The sequence below is a fragment of the Hibiscus syriacus genome, unplaced genomic scaffold (assembly GCF_006381635.1).
Source record: "Hibiscus syriacus cultivar Baekdansim isolate YM2019G1 unplaced genomic scaffold, ASM638163v2 tig00111834_pilon, whole genome shotgun sequence".
In the NCBI taxonomy this organism is placed as follows: Eukaryota; Viridiplantae; Streptophyta; class Magnoliopsida; order Malvales; family Malvaceae; genus Hibiscus; species Hibiscus syriacus.
In genome coordinates this window covers 1,161,329-1,177,118 of record NW_024063192.1, presented here as the reverse complement: position 1 = coordinate 1,177,118, position 15,790 = coordinate 1,161,329, and the positions used below count along the sequence as shown (strand labels likewise).

The 15,790-nt window shown below is 32.9% G+C and overlaps 2 protein-coding genes across 3 annotated transcripts; one reads left to right on the top strand and one right to left on the bottom strand.

The window, feature by feature from the left end:
• Positions 1 to 65: 65 nt before the first annotated feature.
• On the bottom strand, positions 66 to 2,693 carry LOC120171409 (la-related protein 6C-like). The gene is made up of 10 exons (XM_039179113.1): positions 2,167 to 2,693; positions 1,931 to 2,012; positions 1,707 to 1,801; positions 1,506 to 1,577; positions 1,344 to 1,423; positions 1,165 to 1,243; positions 1,017 to 1,064; positions 835 to 903; positions 627 to 752; positions 66 to 557 (listed from the first exon to the last, which is right to left on the bottom strand). Exons 1-10 carry the CDS (start codon positions 2,626 to 2,628, stop codon positions 324 to 326), a joined length of 1,347 nt encoding a protein of 448 aa, XP_039035044.1. The 5' UTR covers positions 2,629 to 2,693; the 3' UTR covers positions 66 to 323.
• Positions 2,694 to 5,102: 2,409 nt separating this feature from the next.
• Positions 5,103 to 8,467, top strand: LOC120171394 (serine/threonine-protein kinase SRK2E). 2 transcript variants are annotated; one of them, XM_039179097.1, is made up of 9 exons: positions 5,103 to 5,627; positions 6,620 to 6,694; positions 6,786 to 6,887; positions 6,971 to 7,024; positions 7,121 to 7,213; positions 7,374 to 7,466; positions 7,799 to 7,903; positions 7,985 to 8,083; positions 8,174 to 8,467. In XM_039179097.1, the coding sequence occupies exons 1-9, from the start codon at positions 5,451 to 5,453 to the stop codon at positions 8,465 to 8,467; spliced, it is 1,092 nt and encodes a 363-aa protein (XP_039035028.1). In that variant the 5' UTR covers positions 5,103 to 5,450. The 2 variants fall into 2 exon arrangements, with proteins under 2 accessions (XP_039035028.1, XP_039035029.1); XM_039179098.1 differs by having other exon boundaries at positions 5,572 to 5,619.
• Positions 8,468 to 15,790: the final 7,323 nt, after the last annotated feature.

Genomic DNA, 15,790 nt, shown 5'->3' with positions numbered 1-15,790 from the left:
TAGTGTATGGGAAATAAATCTTGGACATACAAGCATGCATGCATACAGAGTTTGACAATGAAAGAAACAGATGTAACGATTCGATCGGATTATTCGGATACATCACAAGATTCAGAGCAGAAAAAGCTGATGAATCCATAGCAATACTCAACAAAAATCCAGAAAAAAATGGTGTGCCAGAAGGAAATCGCCATCAAATAGTTATGAAGCAGTACTGAACTATGCATAACTATTTGATCATTTTCTTGCTGCTTCCAGGAAAACGCAGAGCTATTTTCAGTAGTAGTTGGTTAATATAAGATAGGCAGAGAGTTATTCCATCATCACTCCAATGGTGAACACAACGGGTTGCCTCGTCCCATGGTGAAACCCCGGGTTCCGTCCGGCATTCTCGGGCCCTTCAACATATGTTTCACCGATGCTTCACATTGGACTGCATTGCTGGGTTGAGGAGATCCGGGAAGCAGGCCGCGTCCGGTGAGGCTTTGGGCGCAACCCCGAAGTTTCCCGAGCGACTTAGACCATCCCTTTTTTGATCCCATTGCACTATCTTCAGCCTAACATGACAGGGATTTTTTGGGTTAGCTTGTGACTCAAGGAACCGTATAATGAACATGGATGCTTACATTGGGCTCGAATAATTCAGCATTGTTTGGTGGAGAAGAACCGTCAGAGTATTCAGCATGCGGTGAATCGTCATCGTCTAATATGCCATCGAATTCTGATTTTCTCGTTTTCAGAATGGAATTAGGCTGCATTTATGTTGTAAATGGTTTCTATTAAAACAGAAGCATGCAAACAGATCAGGTGTGAATTGCAGAAGACGCTACATACCGAGAGACTAAGCAGCATCCTTACTCGGAGACCCTTTCTCCAATTCCTTTCATCGTTTAGCTTCTCAACCTGCGTCGAATACGTAAGCTTTGAATGGCATTGCAGAAGAGGAATTTGAAGGACTGAAACAATTGAATCACAAGAAGTTGTAGGCTTGTAGCAGTAAAACTGCATTAACATACCGCCTTCTCGGCAATCCTTGTCAACTCGTATTCCACAAGTGCGTGTAACTTGATGAACAAGTAACAGAAAAAAAAGGAACCATGAGGCAGATTGTGTAATAATCTCTTGGCTTAGCTAAGAAAACAAGTTTGATTCCAACTTGCATACTTTGTTCGACATGAAATACTCGTTCTTCGATCGGGAAGAATTGGATTCTTGGGGATGACATATTCGGATGTTCTTCACACTGTATATAAACACTAACAATCAGCTGCAAAAGGACCCTTCTATGCATATGACAACAAACTAGGAACCGAAACCGAAACTGAATGCGATGAAAACCAAACCTCCCGACAACATTAAAGATTTTGTCAAGGTTCTGATGAGAGTGATCTTCAGGCAAATTCTCTACGACAACAGTGCGAGACTGCAAAACAAGCGAAAAGGTAGATTGCAATCTGCAGCATACAGAGAAGCGGCCGAATCTTAAGGAAATTCCTACATACTACCTGCACTTGCTTTCGTTCTTTCTCGGTGAACGGGTGTTTTCGACGAACCTTCTTGCCATCATCACTCACAACCTTCCCAAGCACATCAAAAGAACAAAGATCTCATTCCGAAAGAAAAAAAATTCCCCAAAATGAAGATGATGCTGCAGATTAGTTTTACTTTTGCAGCTGAACAAGAACAATGGAACTAAAAGAACTTACGAGCTTTAAAGAGGAACGAAGTGCTTGGGCCAGTAACTGGTGGTTGGTGATGAGGGACTTGATTTTCTTTGTTGAAGCAATAAAAGATATAGGCACTAAAGCAAGGCCGATACTCATGAGTGAAGATCGAATTACGTACCGAACTATATAACAGACTCAACAACTAATTCGACTCGATCGAAACTAACTCATGGAATGGATGATGGATTCATAAGTTTTCTTACCAAAGCCTTCAGGATCTTTACTTATTTGCTTCGACAACGACTCGTTCGCGATCAGACTCATGTCGCTGAACTGGTATTCCACCTGTTTCATACACACAATCAGGATCAGATCACACTATTTTCACACCATGATTGTACAAAAAACACATGTGACATGTGAGTCATTGTTAAACATCAAAAAGTTAAAATTTATTAAATAAAGTACGCAAAAAGAAAAGAAACCCAAGATAGATTACCTGTTTGATGATCTTTTGACGTAGATCGTCAGTTAGAACGTTCTTGGAAGAACAATTGGGGACTGAGAGATTAGGGTTAGAGTTCAAATAATTAGAAGTTTCTTGTTCACAAAGAAAGAACCAATCGGAGGCTGCAGCTGCAACACCACCGAGGTAATGGAAACAAGGGTAATAATAACCGGAGATCGGCATTTGGGTATGCGATTTCGGCACGAACTCGGGCGCATGCGCGTTGAACTTGAACGTCACACCGTTTCCGTTCCCGTTGCCGTTGCTACTCCCACTGGTACCACTCCCACTACCACAACTGATCGCCTGTTTTGCAGCGGCAGCCATGGGAATGGGGTTATTATGACTAGTCGTTGGCTTTGCAGAAGCCATTGAAATGGCTTGATGATCTTTCATCTGAAACCTGTCGTGGGGCTCTTCTTTAGGCTTCTCCTCAGGTTGGGCATGCGCCATTTTTGTTAAACTCTCTCTCTTACAAAAACAAAAACCAAAAAACAACCCAGTGTGATCTTCTGTTCCCCCTGTTGTTTTCCTCAATGTGTTTCATTTGTTTGATGTGTGTTTTTGGAAACTTTAAGATTTGCTCTGTTCTTTTTTTCTCCTGAAGTTTAGCTAACTGATTGCTTTGAAACCACATTTGGCGGCCGGAGAGACAGAGCAGAGAGGGAAGAGATGCTCTTACACGTAACCGTTGCTTTTGGGGTTTGAATGTTTTGTTTTAAGGTTTGGAGTTTGCCACCTCTTTAACTAACTTCCCCTCTTTTCTCTTCTTTCCTCCTTTCCATTTACTTATTTGCACGGGGTAATTAATACATCAATTATTAGTTTTGATTTATCTTAGTACATATTTTTTTTTGTTAAATTATATCGAAAATTTAGTTTTTGTTTCATTTTAGTATTCACTGTTAAAAATTTATTTTTATTTCATTTTAATATCTCATTTAAAATTTAGTGTTAAACTTTGAAAAAAAGTAAAGTTTAAATATTAAAACGGACTAAAACTTATAGTTTATGTACTAAACGCGTTAAGTTTTTAACAACATGATATTAAAATGAAATGAAAACTAAATATTAAATATAATTTAAAAAAAATTAAAAATTTAAATACTAAAGCGGATTGAACTGATGCTTTAACTACTGAATGCCTAGTTCACCTTTTTGAAGAGAGTTACTAAATTCTCGTTGAGATTATCTCCTTGTCATTATCAGGGCAGAAATTGGATAAATTACATTACAGATTGCTAAACTATGTTTAAATAAAAATACGAATTTCAGTACAATCAATTTAATTCAGTGGTTAAATGAATGATTTTTATCCGTAGGGTCAAGAGTTCAAGTATTAACGGCTATATGTTATTTTAGTGTTCATTGTAAAATGATTGAGAGTCTTTAGAATATATATCACGACTTATAATCCACCTAAATAAAAACTTTTACTCAAGTTTAATTCATTCATAATATCATAATTAAATTTTAATTTTTTAAAATTAAATTATTGATAATATTAACATTTGTATGTTATTTTTTTTAAATGTAATATACAATTTTCATATACAATTGAAAATGTTTCGAATTCATATTTATATTTTATTCAGCCAATTAAATTTTTCTATGTATTTTTCTGTTAGTATTAATGAAAAAAAATGAGTCATTTACGCCAACAAATATATTAAAGAAAAAGATAAGGTCATTTTAGTACTTCAATTTAATTTCAATTTTCAATTTAGTATTTAACTTCTTTTTGCCCAATTAAGTAGCTAAGTTACGTTGCTTAGTTCACATTTGTATCTGAATTCTTTTTTAAATTAGTACTCAAAATTTTATGATCAATTTATCAAGGGAACAAACAAAAGGAATTAGTATTAAAAAAAGGAGTTTTGAAGTAAAATTCATATCCAACTCTATAAGAAAAAGAGATTAGACGAGCACGAATCAAGAGTCCTATGTGTTAATTGAATTGTTATAATTCCTGAGGATCCGAGTTTGAGTATTATAGATGTCAGAGGTGTAAGCGTTTAATGTCAAAAGGTTGAGAGTTATCTTTGAGTATATATTGTCTAAGTTGGACGTTAATATGTTGACTGAGATGTAATAGTAGTTTGAGATTTTGTGATTAAATTTTATAATATCTCATTTAATAGTTAATGTCCAATTCAAAATACCATCAATTTTTAATAGAAAAAAACGAGTTTAAACCATATAAATAATCAAATAATCATTCTATAACTTTTAATAGTCGAAATACTCAACAAAACAATAATGTACGATCAAAATACTCTATAATTAAGAGAATATTTGTATATTGATTATCAAACTCGAAAAATTATAGATAAAAGGAAAATTTTAATCGTCCTGTACTTAAAAGAACCGGGGATATTGATGTCATTTCCTTATACTTTACGGCTTTTTTTAAATTATGTATTTAGTAATTAAACTATTAATTTCGATCTATTTTAGTATTTAAACTTTCAGTTTTTTTAAAATTATATTTAACATTTAATTTTGTTTTATTTTAATATCTCATCGTTAAAACTGTACGTATTTAGTATATAAACTATCAATTTTGGTCAATTTTAATATTTAAACTTTTAATTTTTTTCAAAACTTAATATTAATTTTGAACAGATACTAAAATAAAACAACTTTAAGTGTGGTTTTGAAAAAATTAAAAATTTAAGTACGAAAATAAATAAAAAATGATAGTTTATGTTCTAAATGCATAGTTTACTCTTTCTTTTTCACTGAATTCATAGACCAATCATCGTCCATGAAACTTTCCTTCCACTGAGGATTCCCCGCTATCACACTTGATCTCAGTTTCTGGATTACCAGGAGAACCCAGCCCTTTAAAAAGTCTGTACTTTTCTTTAGAGAGAGAGAGAGAGAGAGAGAGAGAGAGAGAGAGAGGATTATAGCTTTTTTATAAAAAAGAAAGTAAAGTCTGGGATTCACAATATAAGGGAGAAGAAAAGCCGCATATTTCACGAGCTCCCACATGTGTTTCTTCCTTTCTGAGATCAGTTCAAGTGGGTAAATTTCACGGACAAAATCCCATTTCATCACCAACCAAAACACAACCAAAGGTCATTTTTTTTATTTTAAAAAGGAAACTCATCAAACGGTTGTTGTTCTGCCACGTTACCCTCCATCGACATCACCGCCTAGCTCGATCTCAAACTGGGTTTCCTCTGAAACCACGATATGATACTGTGAAAGCTCTTTTTTTTTTGTCTTTTTTTTTGTTGTAGTTTAAGCTTTGTTTTGAGTAAAGAGAAATGAATCGAGAAGCAGTAACAGTGGGACCAGGGATGGATATGCCGATCATGCATGACAGCGATCGTTATGAGCTGGTTAAGGATATCGGTTCTGGGAACTTTGGGGTGGCTCGCCTGATGAGAGACAAGCAGACTGATGAGCTCGTTGCAGTTAAGTACATCGAGAGAGGTGACAAGGTTACTTTCCTCTAAAATTTCAGTGATTTTTTTACTGGGTTTTCTTTTCTTGTCTATGGATTTGATGGTTTAGCTTGAATGGTTAGTAATTTGGTGAAGAATTCTGTAATCTTTTAGTATATTGCTGATTCTGGTCTTTTAGCTTGTCTTTAATGAAGTTCAATTCGTAGCTGCAAATTTCAGTATCTTTTCATGTTTATGGATTTGGTGGTTGAGCACTTGAGCTTGAATGGATTGTAATTTGGTGAAGAATTCTGTGACCTTTGAGTTTATTGCTAATTCTGGTCTTTGAATTTCTTTAATGAATTTCAATTTTGTAGCTGCAAATTTCATTTTCTTTTTCATGTTTATGGATTTGGTGGTTCAGCTTGAATGGATTGCAATTTGGTGATCTTTGAGCTGATTGCTAATTCTGGTCTTTGAGTTTGTCTTCAACGAAGTTCAATTTTGTAGCTGCAAATTTCAATTTCCTTTTCATGTTTATGCATTTGATGATTGAGCTTGAGTGGATTGTAATTTGGTGAACAATTCGGTGATCTTTGATTTTATTGCTAACTCTGGTCTTTGACTCTGTCTTTAATGAAGTTCAATTTGTTGCTGCAAATTTCAGTCCCTTGATTCATAGTTTACATTTTGTTACATAAATGGTATTGGATTTAGAAATTCATTTGGGACGGCATGTATCAACCTCGATGCTGATTATCGTTATCATGCTTAATTATGAAGTTGCAAAGTGTGCATATGAAGAACTTATCAGTTTGACGGCATGTATCGAACTCGATGAGTTCTAGTTGATTATCGTTATCATGTTTAATTATGAACTTGCAAAGTGAGTCTATGAAGAATTTATCAATTTGACGGCATGTATCGAACTCTGTGATTTCTGATTGATTATTGTTATCATGTTTAATTATGAAGCTGCAAAGTGTGTGTATGAAGAATTTATCAGTTTGACTTTGTGTTTTTCCCTCTTCTTGAGTTGTGTGCAACAGATAGACGAAAACGTTCAAAGGGAAATCATCAACCACAGGTCGCTAAGGCATCCGAATATCGTCAGGTTCAAAGAGGTTTGTTTCCATTGTTAAATGTTTACTACCTTTTGCCATCCTCTAGAAAGCTTTTTGACTAGTGAAAGCTGAAAACTGTGATGTGGTATAGGTAATATTAACACCGACACATCTGGCCATTGTAATGGAATATGCATCCGGGGGAGAGCTTTTCGAGCGGATATGTAACGCTGGCCGGTTCAGTGAGGATGAGGTTACTACCAGATCCACCCCATCTTTGTTCCTTTAGTGTTAGTGATCTCGAATTTTCTTTTATGCATCTCGGTATGTTTTCAGGCACGCTTCTTCTTTCAACAGCTTATATCGGGAGTGAGTTACTGTCATGCAATGGTGAGTTACGTTTGATTTGTTCCCTTTACTAATATGAAAGATAATTCATGTTGTGACTCAGCTGAGATCCCCCTTTTGCTGATTTTCTATCTGCAGCAAGTATGCCATCGAGACTTGAAACTGGAGAACACATTACTCGATGGGAGTCCAGCTCCTCGCTTGAAGATTTGCGACTTCGGGTATTCCAAGGTATAAGATATGCTTGTGTCATGGTAGAGTTTGAATCTTACTGTTCGGTTCGGTAACAAATATTATTTGTTTAGTGCATCGAAGGGTGTTTGCAAAGCATGCAACGTCATCGTCTTGATTTTCCATCTACGTTTATGTTGACATTGAATACTTTTTCCAGTCTTCAGTGTTGCATTCGCAACCGAAATCAACCGTTGGAACTCCTGCTTATATAGCTCCTGAAGTGTTACTGAAGAAAGAATATGATGGAAAGGTAATATCGCCTCTTATTTTTCCCGATTAAACTTCCGTATACCTGTGGTAGTGCAAGTTCCATCTAACTAAGCAGATTATATTGCTCTGCATAAGGTTTTATGATCTTTATGATACCCGTTTTTACTCTGCGTAAGGTTTTTATGATCGCTATGTCACCCGATGTTTGTCCTGCATAAGGTTTTTATGACCGGCTTCTCGAAATGCTTCGATGAAGTACTATGATATGTTGCAGTAGTACAAGAGCAAGGATAATACATTCACCTTCAGCACATGTTTCGCTTTCTTCGTAATGTATATGCTGAAATCTTCTTTTCCGATGAAATATGTCAGATTGCAGATGTCTGGTCTTGTGGTGTAACCTTATACGTTATGTTGGTCGGAGCGTATCCGTTCGAAGACCCCGAGGATCCTAAGAACTTCCACAAAACAATTCATGTAAATGCAGTCCTCTTTTGATAAACTCAGTGGCAACTACTTTTAAAATGTGGACTGACGTAAATCGATCTGTTCTTGCAGCGAATTTTAAATGTCCAGTACTCGATCCCTGACTACGTTCATATATCGCCCGAGTGCCGTCATCTGATCTCGAGAATCTTTGTGGCTGACCCTGCGAAGGTTAGTTCTCTCTTTCTCGAGACCCAAGTTAATATTCTTGCCCTCATTTCTTCTATGTTCCTTGAAAATTTCGATTTTTATTTGTAACAGAGGATATCGATTCCCGAAATTCGGAACCACGAGTGGTTTCTAAAGAACCTACCGGCAGACCTCATGGACGAGAACAGGATGAACAACCAGTTCGAAGAACCTGATCAACCGATGCAAAGTGTCGACGAGATCATGCAGATCATTTCCGAAGCCACTATCCCTTCAGCCAATACAAATAGTCTCAATCAGTATCTGAACGGTAGCCTGGACATCGACGACGATATGGAGGAGGACCTCGACAGCGATCCCGAGCTTGACATCGATAGTAGCGGAGAGATAATATATGCATTGTGATTATAGCCCATGCACATGTGCAGAGAAGGGTGATCATCATCCAACATTCATCGAAGTTTTACCCTTCGATCCTTCCGGGGAGAAACGACGGGAGAGGCTATTTGAAGTGCCGGAATCCGGCATTTCACCGGTATCGTCGTTTCGAAAACTGAATTACTTATGTTCTTTGCCTCTTTGAAGTGCAGTTTATGTACTGTTTCTTGTCTTGTAACATGTAATGAAGCGTTGGCGTTGTCTTTTTCTCCATTTCTTGTAAGCTTGTTGTATAACTTTACACAGTTCATGAAATGAACCTTTTATGTCGAACCTGAACATGTATTAAATTTATTTGTATTTTTAAACCTTGCATTAAATACGGTAATATATATATAATATATATAATTATAAAGTGATATTATATTTGTTTAACTAGTTTAGGTTCTATTATATTTTATAATTAGTCTAGGTTTGGAACTTCATTTGAATGATTTTATTTCTTTATTTTTATATCATTAATAATAGGGTAAACTATTTCGATAGCCCCTTTTGTTATTTTTTAAGGAAAAATGGTACCTTATGTTATGGGTTCGTCCGGTTTAAGTCCATATGCTATTAGTTTTGTTTAACCCCTTTTATTTTAAATCCCTTTTGTTGAAGTCACTAATATAGCTGATGGACTAAAATCGAACGGACTGATAACATTAGAGACTGAAATCAGATGGATCGATAACGTTAGGGACTTAATTCGAACAGACCGATGGCGCTAGTGACCATTTCTCCTTAATTTTTTTCTGTGACCAAAGCCGGTCAGACCGAAAACATAGGGGGACTACCAGTATAATTTACCCTTAATAATATTATAAGATAAATAGAGTTTATTGTAAGTGTAATTAATGAACTAGTTGGAGAATCTAGGTTTAATCATCCACAAATGCATTTTATTTCCTATTTGTTTTTAATCTAATTAGATGGTGACATATAATATCATTTAATTAGATAAAAATAAATTTAATTAAATAAATTAAAATTAATAAAAAAAACCACTAATTAAGTGTTGATACGTGTAAAATGTGATATATATCATGGTCATATGTTGACACGTGTTACCGTCTGATTGAAAGGGTTAATTTATTAAATAAAATTAAAATTAGGACCAATTTGATTGAATGTATAAGTATTGAGGATCAAATATATGAATATAAAATTTTTTAATTGCCACATCATCACTTCCGTTAAATATTAAAGACAAGTGGTTTGATTGAAACAATGATGGAAGTTCAGGGGGTCAAGGGGAGTCTTGGCTTGACCCCGTTAATAATTTTTTAATTATTAATATATATATTTGAAAAATAAATAAAAATTTAGCAGGTTCCCTCAATTAAAAAATTAAAAAAAATATTTTAACCCTGTGTAATTCCGCCCCCGAATTGAAACCACTTAAATAGTTAAGTGATCATGTTGACAAAATTGAAAATAGGTGGTCATATCGACACTAATCTCATAGTTAAGTGGTCATTTGAGTAGTTTATCCTAAATTCAATGATCATTTATAACTTTTAAAAGTTTAATGACTAAAACATTATAACATCATAGTTTAGGGACTATTAGTATACTTTACTCAATTACAACGATGTGCTGCTTACTTTTTTTTTATATATATTTAATTATTTGTCTTTAATATTAATCAAACGTGGTATAGGGATAAAATATGTTTAGTAAAATAAAGTCTTAATTAAGTAATTAACCTTATATGTTGAGTTTGATAAGTGAAAATTTTATTTTTCCTACCTTCTTAAATAAAAATAATAATTGATATTATAAAAATAAATAATATCAAAATTCGTTCTCAATATTTGACATAATAATTTTATTTTTTAATCATTTTAGTCCTAAGTGCTTTTTTGGATCAAAATAACACTCTTTCGAATAAAAATTATTAGTTGATTAGTTATCTGTATTTATATTTGATGTTATATTTTAAGTGCTTAATTAATGACGTATTATATCACCATTTTATTGACATGATATATCTATATTACCAATTAAATATATATAAAAATATCACATCAATAATAAATATTAATTACTTATCAATTAACATTTTTTTATCTAAAAAGATTCATTTTTATCAAAATTAAAACTTTTAAAAATAAAATATTTAAAAGTTAAAATTAAAATATTATTCCAACAAACATAAAAAATAAGGCCAGTTTTTTTAATAAAAATATTAGGTTGGGATCGAGATGGATCAGATTTTTTAAGGGAGTGAAGTCAGGTTTAGGTGGAGGGTGAAAAAAAAAACTCCGATTATCCGACCCAGAAATAATAATGTAAATTTTTAAAAAAATTATTATTATGCCCTTATTTTATACATGATCGGATCGGGTCAAATTAATAATCTAAACATTTTAGTAGAGTCGAAGTCGGGTGAAAGATATATATTTTTCAGGTCGAGTCGGATCGGGTGGATAATATATAATTTTTTGGTCGGATCAAATTCGAATAGATGATATATATTTTTCGAGTCAAATTAGACTGATCAAAAACCCCAACTCAACCCTACTTGTTCTCATCTCTAAGTCATATTTAATCTCTACTTGTTTTGAAATTTGAACTCATCCTCATGTAATACCAAATCAATGATGAAGATTCCTTTGTAATCACATACTAAATGACCTAATTAGAGGCATAATAAATCCTCATTCTTATCCTCAAATAAATTTTAAAATTTTGCATGGGAAATTTTGTGAATAAAGAAAAATAGAACCCCCAATTGTTATTATTATATTTTACAAGTAGAGATGGATCGAGAGGTGTTAAGAGATGATTGTAAATATAAAATTTTCAAATTTTTATAATATATATATATATATTGTATTTTTACGGTTTTAAAATTTTATAATTTGATAAAAAAAAGTTAGATTAAAGTATTAATTTGAACAAAAAAGATAAATTTAAATAGTTAATTGAACAAAGAAAAATAGATATCAAATTAAATTTCAAAGTCAAAACTTGGATACCTAATTAAACCAAGAAAAGCTTAAGGTACCAAATTGGACTTTAGAACTAAGTTCAATTACCAAAATGTAAATTTATCCTTATTTTCAAGAAAAATAAAAGGCAAAGACGACCCTTGGTTGTTTCAAAAGGTTATATTTATATAGAATAAGCGATCGTTTTCATCTATGTTTCCTACCACCCAATAATGTTACAGATATAATATATTTTACAAAAATAAAATATTATATAAAAGATATAAGATAAACGTCATTAAAAATTATTGAATAATATTTAAATGATTATTTTAATTATTAAAATCTTAAAATATAAAATAAACATTAAATGTATCAAAATTTTATAATTATTATATCGCTACAAGTATAATTTTATAATAATTTAATAAATTTAATATTTATTTTATAAATTTTAAAAGTTTGATGATCAAAATATTATTTAATAATATTCAACGAGTTCTAATATACTTTAGTGTACTTTACTAAAAATATAATAGGGTAAACCACATATTTAGCATTTAACTATATTTTTAGTTTGTTTTAGTACCTAAATTTTTAATTTTTTTAAAAATTATATTTAACATTAAGTTTTCATTTTATTTTAGTATCCTATCGTTAAAAAATTAATGTGTTTAGTATCTAAATTATCTGTTTTGATCTATTTTAGTGCCTAAACTTCTAATGTTTTCAAAATTTAACGTTAAATTTTGAACGTGATACTAAAATGAAACAAAACTAAACTTTAAGTATAGTTTTGAAAAAATTAAAAGTTTAAATACTAAAATGAATCAAAACTAATACGTTAGGTACTAAATGCATAACTTACCCGATATAATATTATAAGAAAAAGTAATACATGAATATTTTTTTAAATAAAATACTTGACAATGTTACAACTTTGCTACGTATTAAATAGAGCCCTCTTAAAGAGAATAGATAGATTAAGGCTAAAAAAAAGTACTTTCTGAAGAGCTTTTGCAAAAATGGTGCTTCAAAGATTGGAGATCTGCGTGGAGTTGATGAATTTGGCCGTCGAATTTGTCATGACGGTGGCTGAAGCAATCGGCGTAGTTATTCATCAAAACGAATCGCCGGCGGTGGTGACGACTAGCCGATCTTTTTCTTCTCCGATTCCCTTAGTTGGGTTTCTTCCTTGAAATCGACCGATTTCAGATTTTCGAGTTTTTTTTTCTTTGGAGAATCGATGATCGTTTCGGATCATTTGTACTTTTGTTGTTTTCTTTACTGGCTACTTTTTGGGGATTTGGTCGTGTAAATTTAGGGTATGAATTGTGATGTTTCTGCTAAGAGAAACATATTTTCTATTTGAATCCCTTCAATTTTCCAGCGAGATTTTTGGGTTTTGTACTGAGAATTTTGGAATTTTGATCCATGGGTATTTTTGTGTGTGTGAATTTTAAGAGTTGAAGATGGATGGTTTTTAAGGGGATTCACTGATTTTGTTTCTGGCCGGAGAAGGTGATCGGAGAAGTGGAGGCAGTGGGATCAAGGATTGCGGTGGTATCGGGTGTTTTAGTGATTTAATTGATAGATCTTAGAAAGTTGAGGTATGGAAATAACAATTAATCATTTTATTAACAAATAAATATTAACGTTTAAATTGAACTTTAGTGATTAAAAAGGAAGAAATCAAATTAAAGTGATTTATTGTGTAGTTTTTCCAAAATAAGAAAACGGTTTACGATGAGGAAATTATACTGAAGATAAGGTTGGGGGAAAGAGATGACAGATATAACGTATGCCTAGTCGGCAACATTATTTCTTTTTCGAACAAATTGACCCTACATGAAGTAAGTTTTATTTAGTTTTTTAAAAAGGCTTAAACTGAAAGAAGGTACTCAAACTATGATACTTTTTTGTTTTAGTATTTAAACTATTTTTTGGTTAAATTAAGTGCATAAATTATTATATGTAACCATTTTAATTATCTAAAGGATAAATTATATTGTTCTTCACTGAACTTTATTCTCTCTTCTATTTTACTCGTTGTACTTTTAATTTTTATAATTTGCTTACTAAACTTTATAGATTTAATCATTTTGCTCACTCTGTCGTTAACTTTTCAAAGGTGTTATGACATAGCACAAAGATCAAAACGATGCCATTTTGAAAAACTCAAATATACACCGAAACAACATCGTTTGAATCCTCTTCTTTTTCCCATTTTATAGTTGAGTGAGTAAAATATGAGAGATGGTAAAGTTTAGTGAGGAACAATGTAATTTACCCTTTATATTTTTATTATTTTATTTAGTATAATAATAAAAAATTACACGTCATCATAATGTTGGGGGCCCAAAGGGAAATGTTAAGTAAATTTCCATGGTAGATTTTAGCATTTGGTGTTATTAAACTTGTTTAAATCCTCTTTATGACTCATTCTATCATGTTTAAACTTATATTGATCAACTGTAAATGTTATAATGGTTTTGAAGTGCTTAAACGGGTAACATTTTGAAGTTGCAGAAGAGGTTTCAAAACCCCCTATGGTTGGTTTCAATACCTTTTATCCAAAATTTAATTTCAAGCAAAGGTTTTGAAACCTCTACAGTAGGTTTCGAAACCAACTAATTATACCTCTATAGTAGGTTTCAAAACCCCTACTTGATTTTGGGCAAATAAGGTACCAGATGGATGTGGACTAATAGTATGCTTTTAATTGGGATAATTTCTAATAAAACGATAAGTGAGAACGAAATAATGCTAATTACAACTAAAAACAATATAAATTAGGGCAACATAAAACTAGCATTGTTTGACGCTCAGAAAATTATTCGGATACCTGAGTTCCATTAGAAAGCTAGTGGAATCGAAAGTATAGATGTAGTCTGAATATATCCTTAGAAAAGGCACATGACACTTTAAGCTAACTAGTTTGGTTGCAAGGTCCGACACTCAAGGAGTGAGCTAGTCGAGAATGTGGTGTCCGATGTAGAGATTTTGGGGGCCACATTCTCTGTAGACTACAGGGGGTGTGAGTTATGAGAAGCAAAACCCTCAGCCGCATCATGATGTCTACCATAGAATATAGAGTGAGTATACAAGTATACTCTCTAAAGAAAAACAGTAGACTTGATAGCATGAGCCTTTCAATGATGCACTTTTAGTATGACTTAGTTGTTAGTGTGGACTGAGCTAGTTAGCTCAGCCTTCGGATGTTTCCGTTGGTAGGATAGTAGATCGATCAGTTCAAGGAGCTTTAGAGGGACCGAGGTCCAGACCCAGCGCAGAGCAGAGTACATCATCAAGTTTTTAAAGGGCATATACATTTATAAACTCTGATGTATTATTGAGTCGTGAAGTCAATAAAGAGTCGATATGTATTATTTCGAAATGTATATATTTATTTTGAGAGCTCTCAGATGTAAAGTTTAAAATATATTTTATTTTATGGATGTTTTTATATTACAAAAATGGTCATTTTGAAGTACAAGAAATGAGTAAATAGTTGATCAACCACTCCGGTGGTTCTACGTAGCATCCTAAATCGGTTGACTTTGTGTCGTACTAGTCTAAGGTGTTACATTTAGTGGTATCAGAGCGTCAGGTTAAGTCATTCCTAGGACCCACGGGTAGCGTGTAACATCCCAAAAACCGAGCTAGTAAATAAAATATAAGTTTTGGAATGGATTTATTGGGAATATTTTTTTAAGGATTATTTAGCAAATATTCAATGATGTAAGGACAAATTGATCTTTAGGCTAGAAATGAATCAATATATTTACACACAGACGTGGGAATGAAAGAAGTATCTGGAAGTGGAGAGTTCCTTCTTCTTCTCCCTTTAGCCATGAGCTTTCATTTCAACGGTGAGTTCTTAGTAAGTTGATTATTTCTTGAATTTTAAGTTTGGGTTTTAGTCTCTTTGTGATAAAATAAGCCTAAGAAAAGCTTAGGGTGGCTTAAAACTAAAAGATGAGTAAGTTATGAAGGATTGAATGTAAAGAGTTTTGAGTGAATTATTGAGAAAGAGTTTGTAAATAAAGGTTGAGGTTAAATTTGACTTATCATGAGCTAAAGTAAGAAATCTAAAGTGTTAGAAAGAGATTTAGAACATGTTGAATAATTGGTATTTAGGGAATTTACAAGGGCACTAAACTCTATAAATCTCCCCTATAAATATCTCAGTATACCACCCTAAAAGAGAGAGGAGAGAACATAACTTAAAAGTGAGGCTTAGAGAAAGACGGTTGTAGCACATCATTTTCCATCGTGCCCCATTCGACTATCCTTAGTGCCCTCTATAGCCAGGCTTCGCCAGACAGCGGCCAGGCCCTCGAAAGAGACTGGCCGCTGGAGCAATCATGGT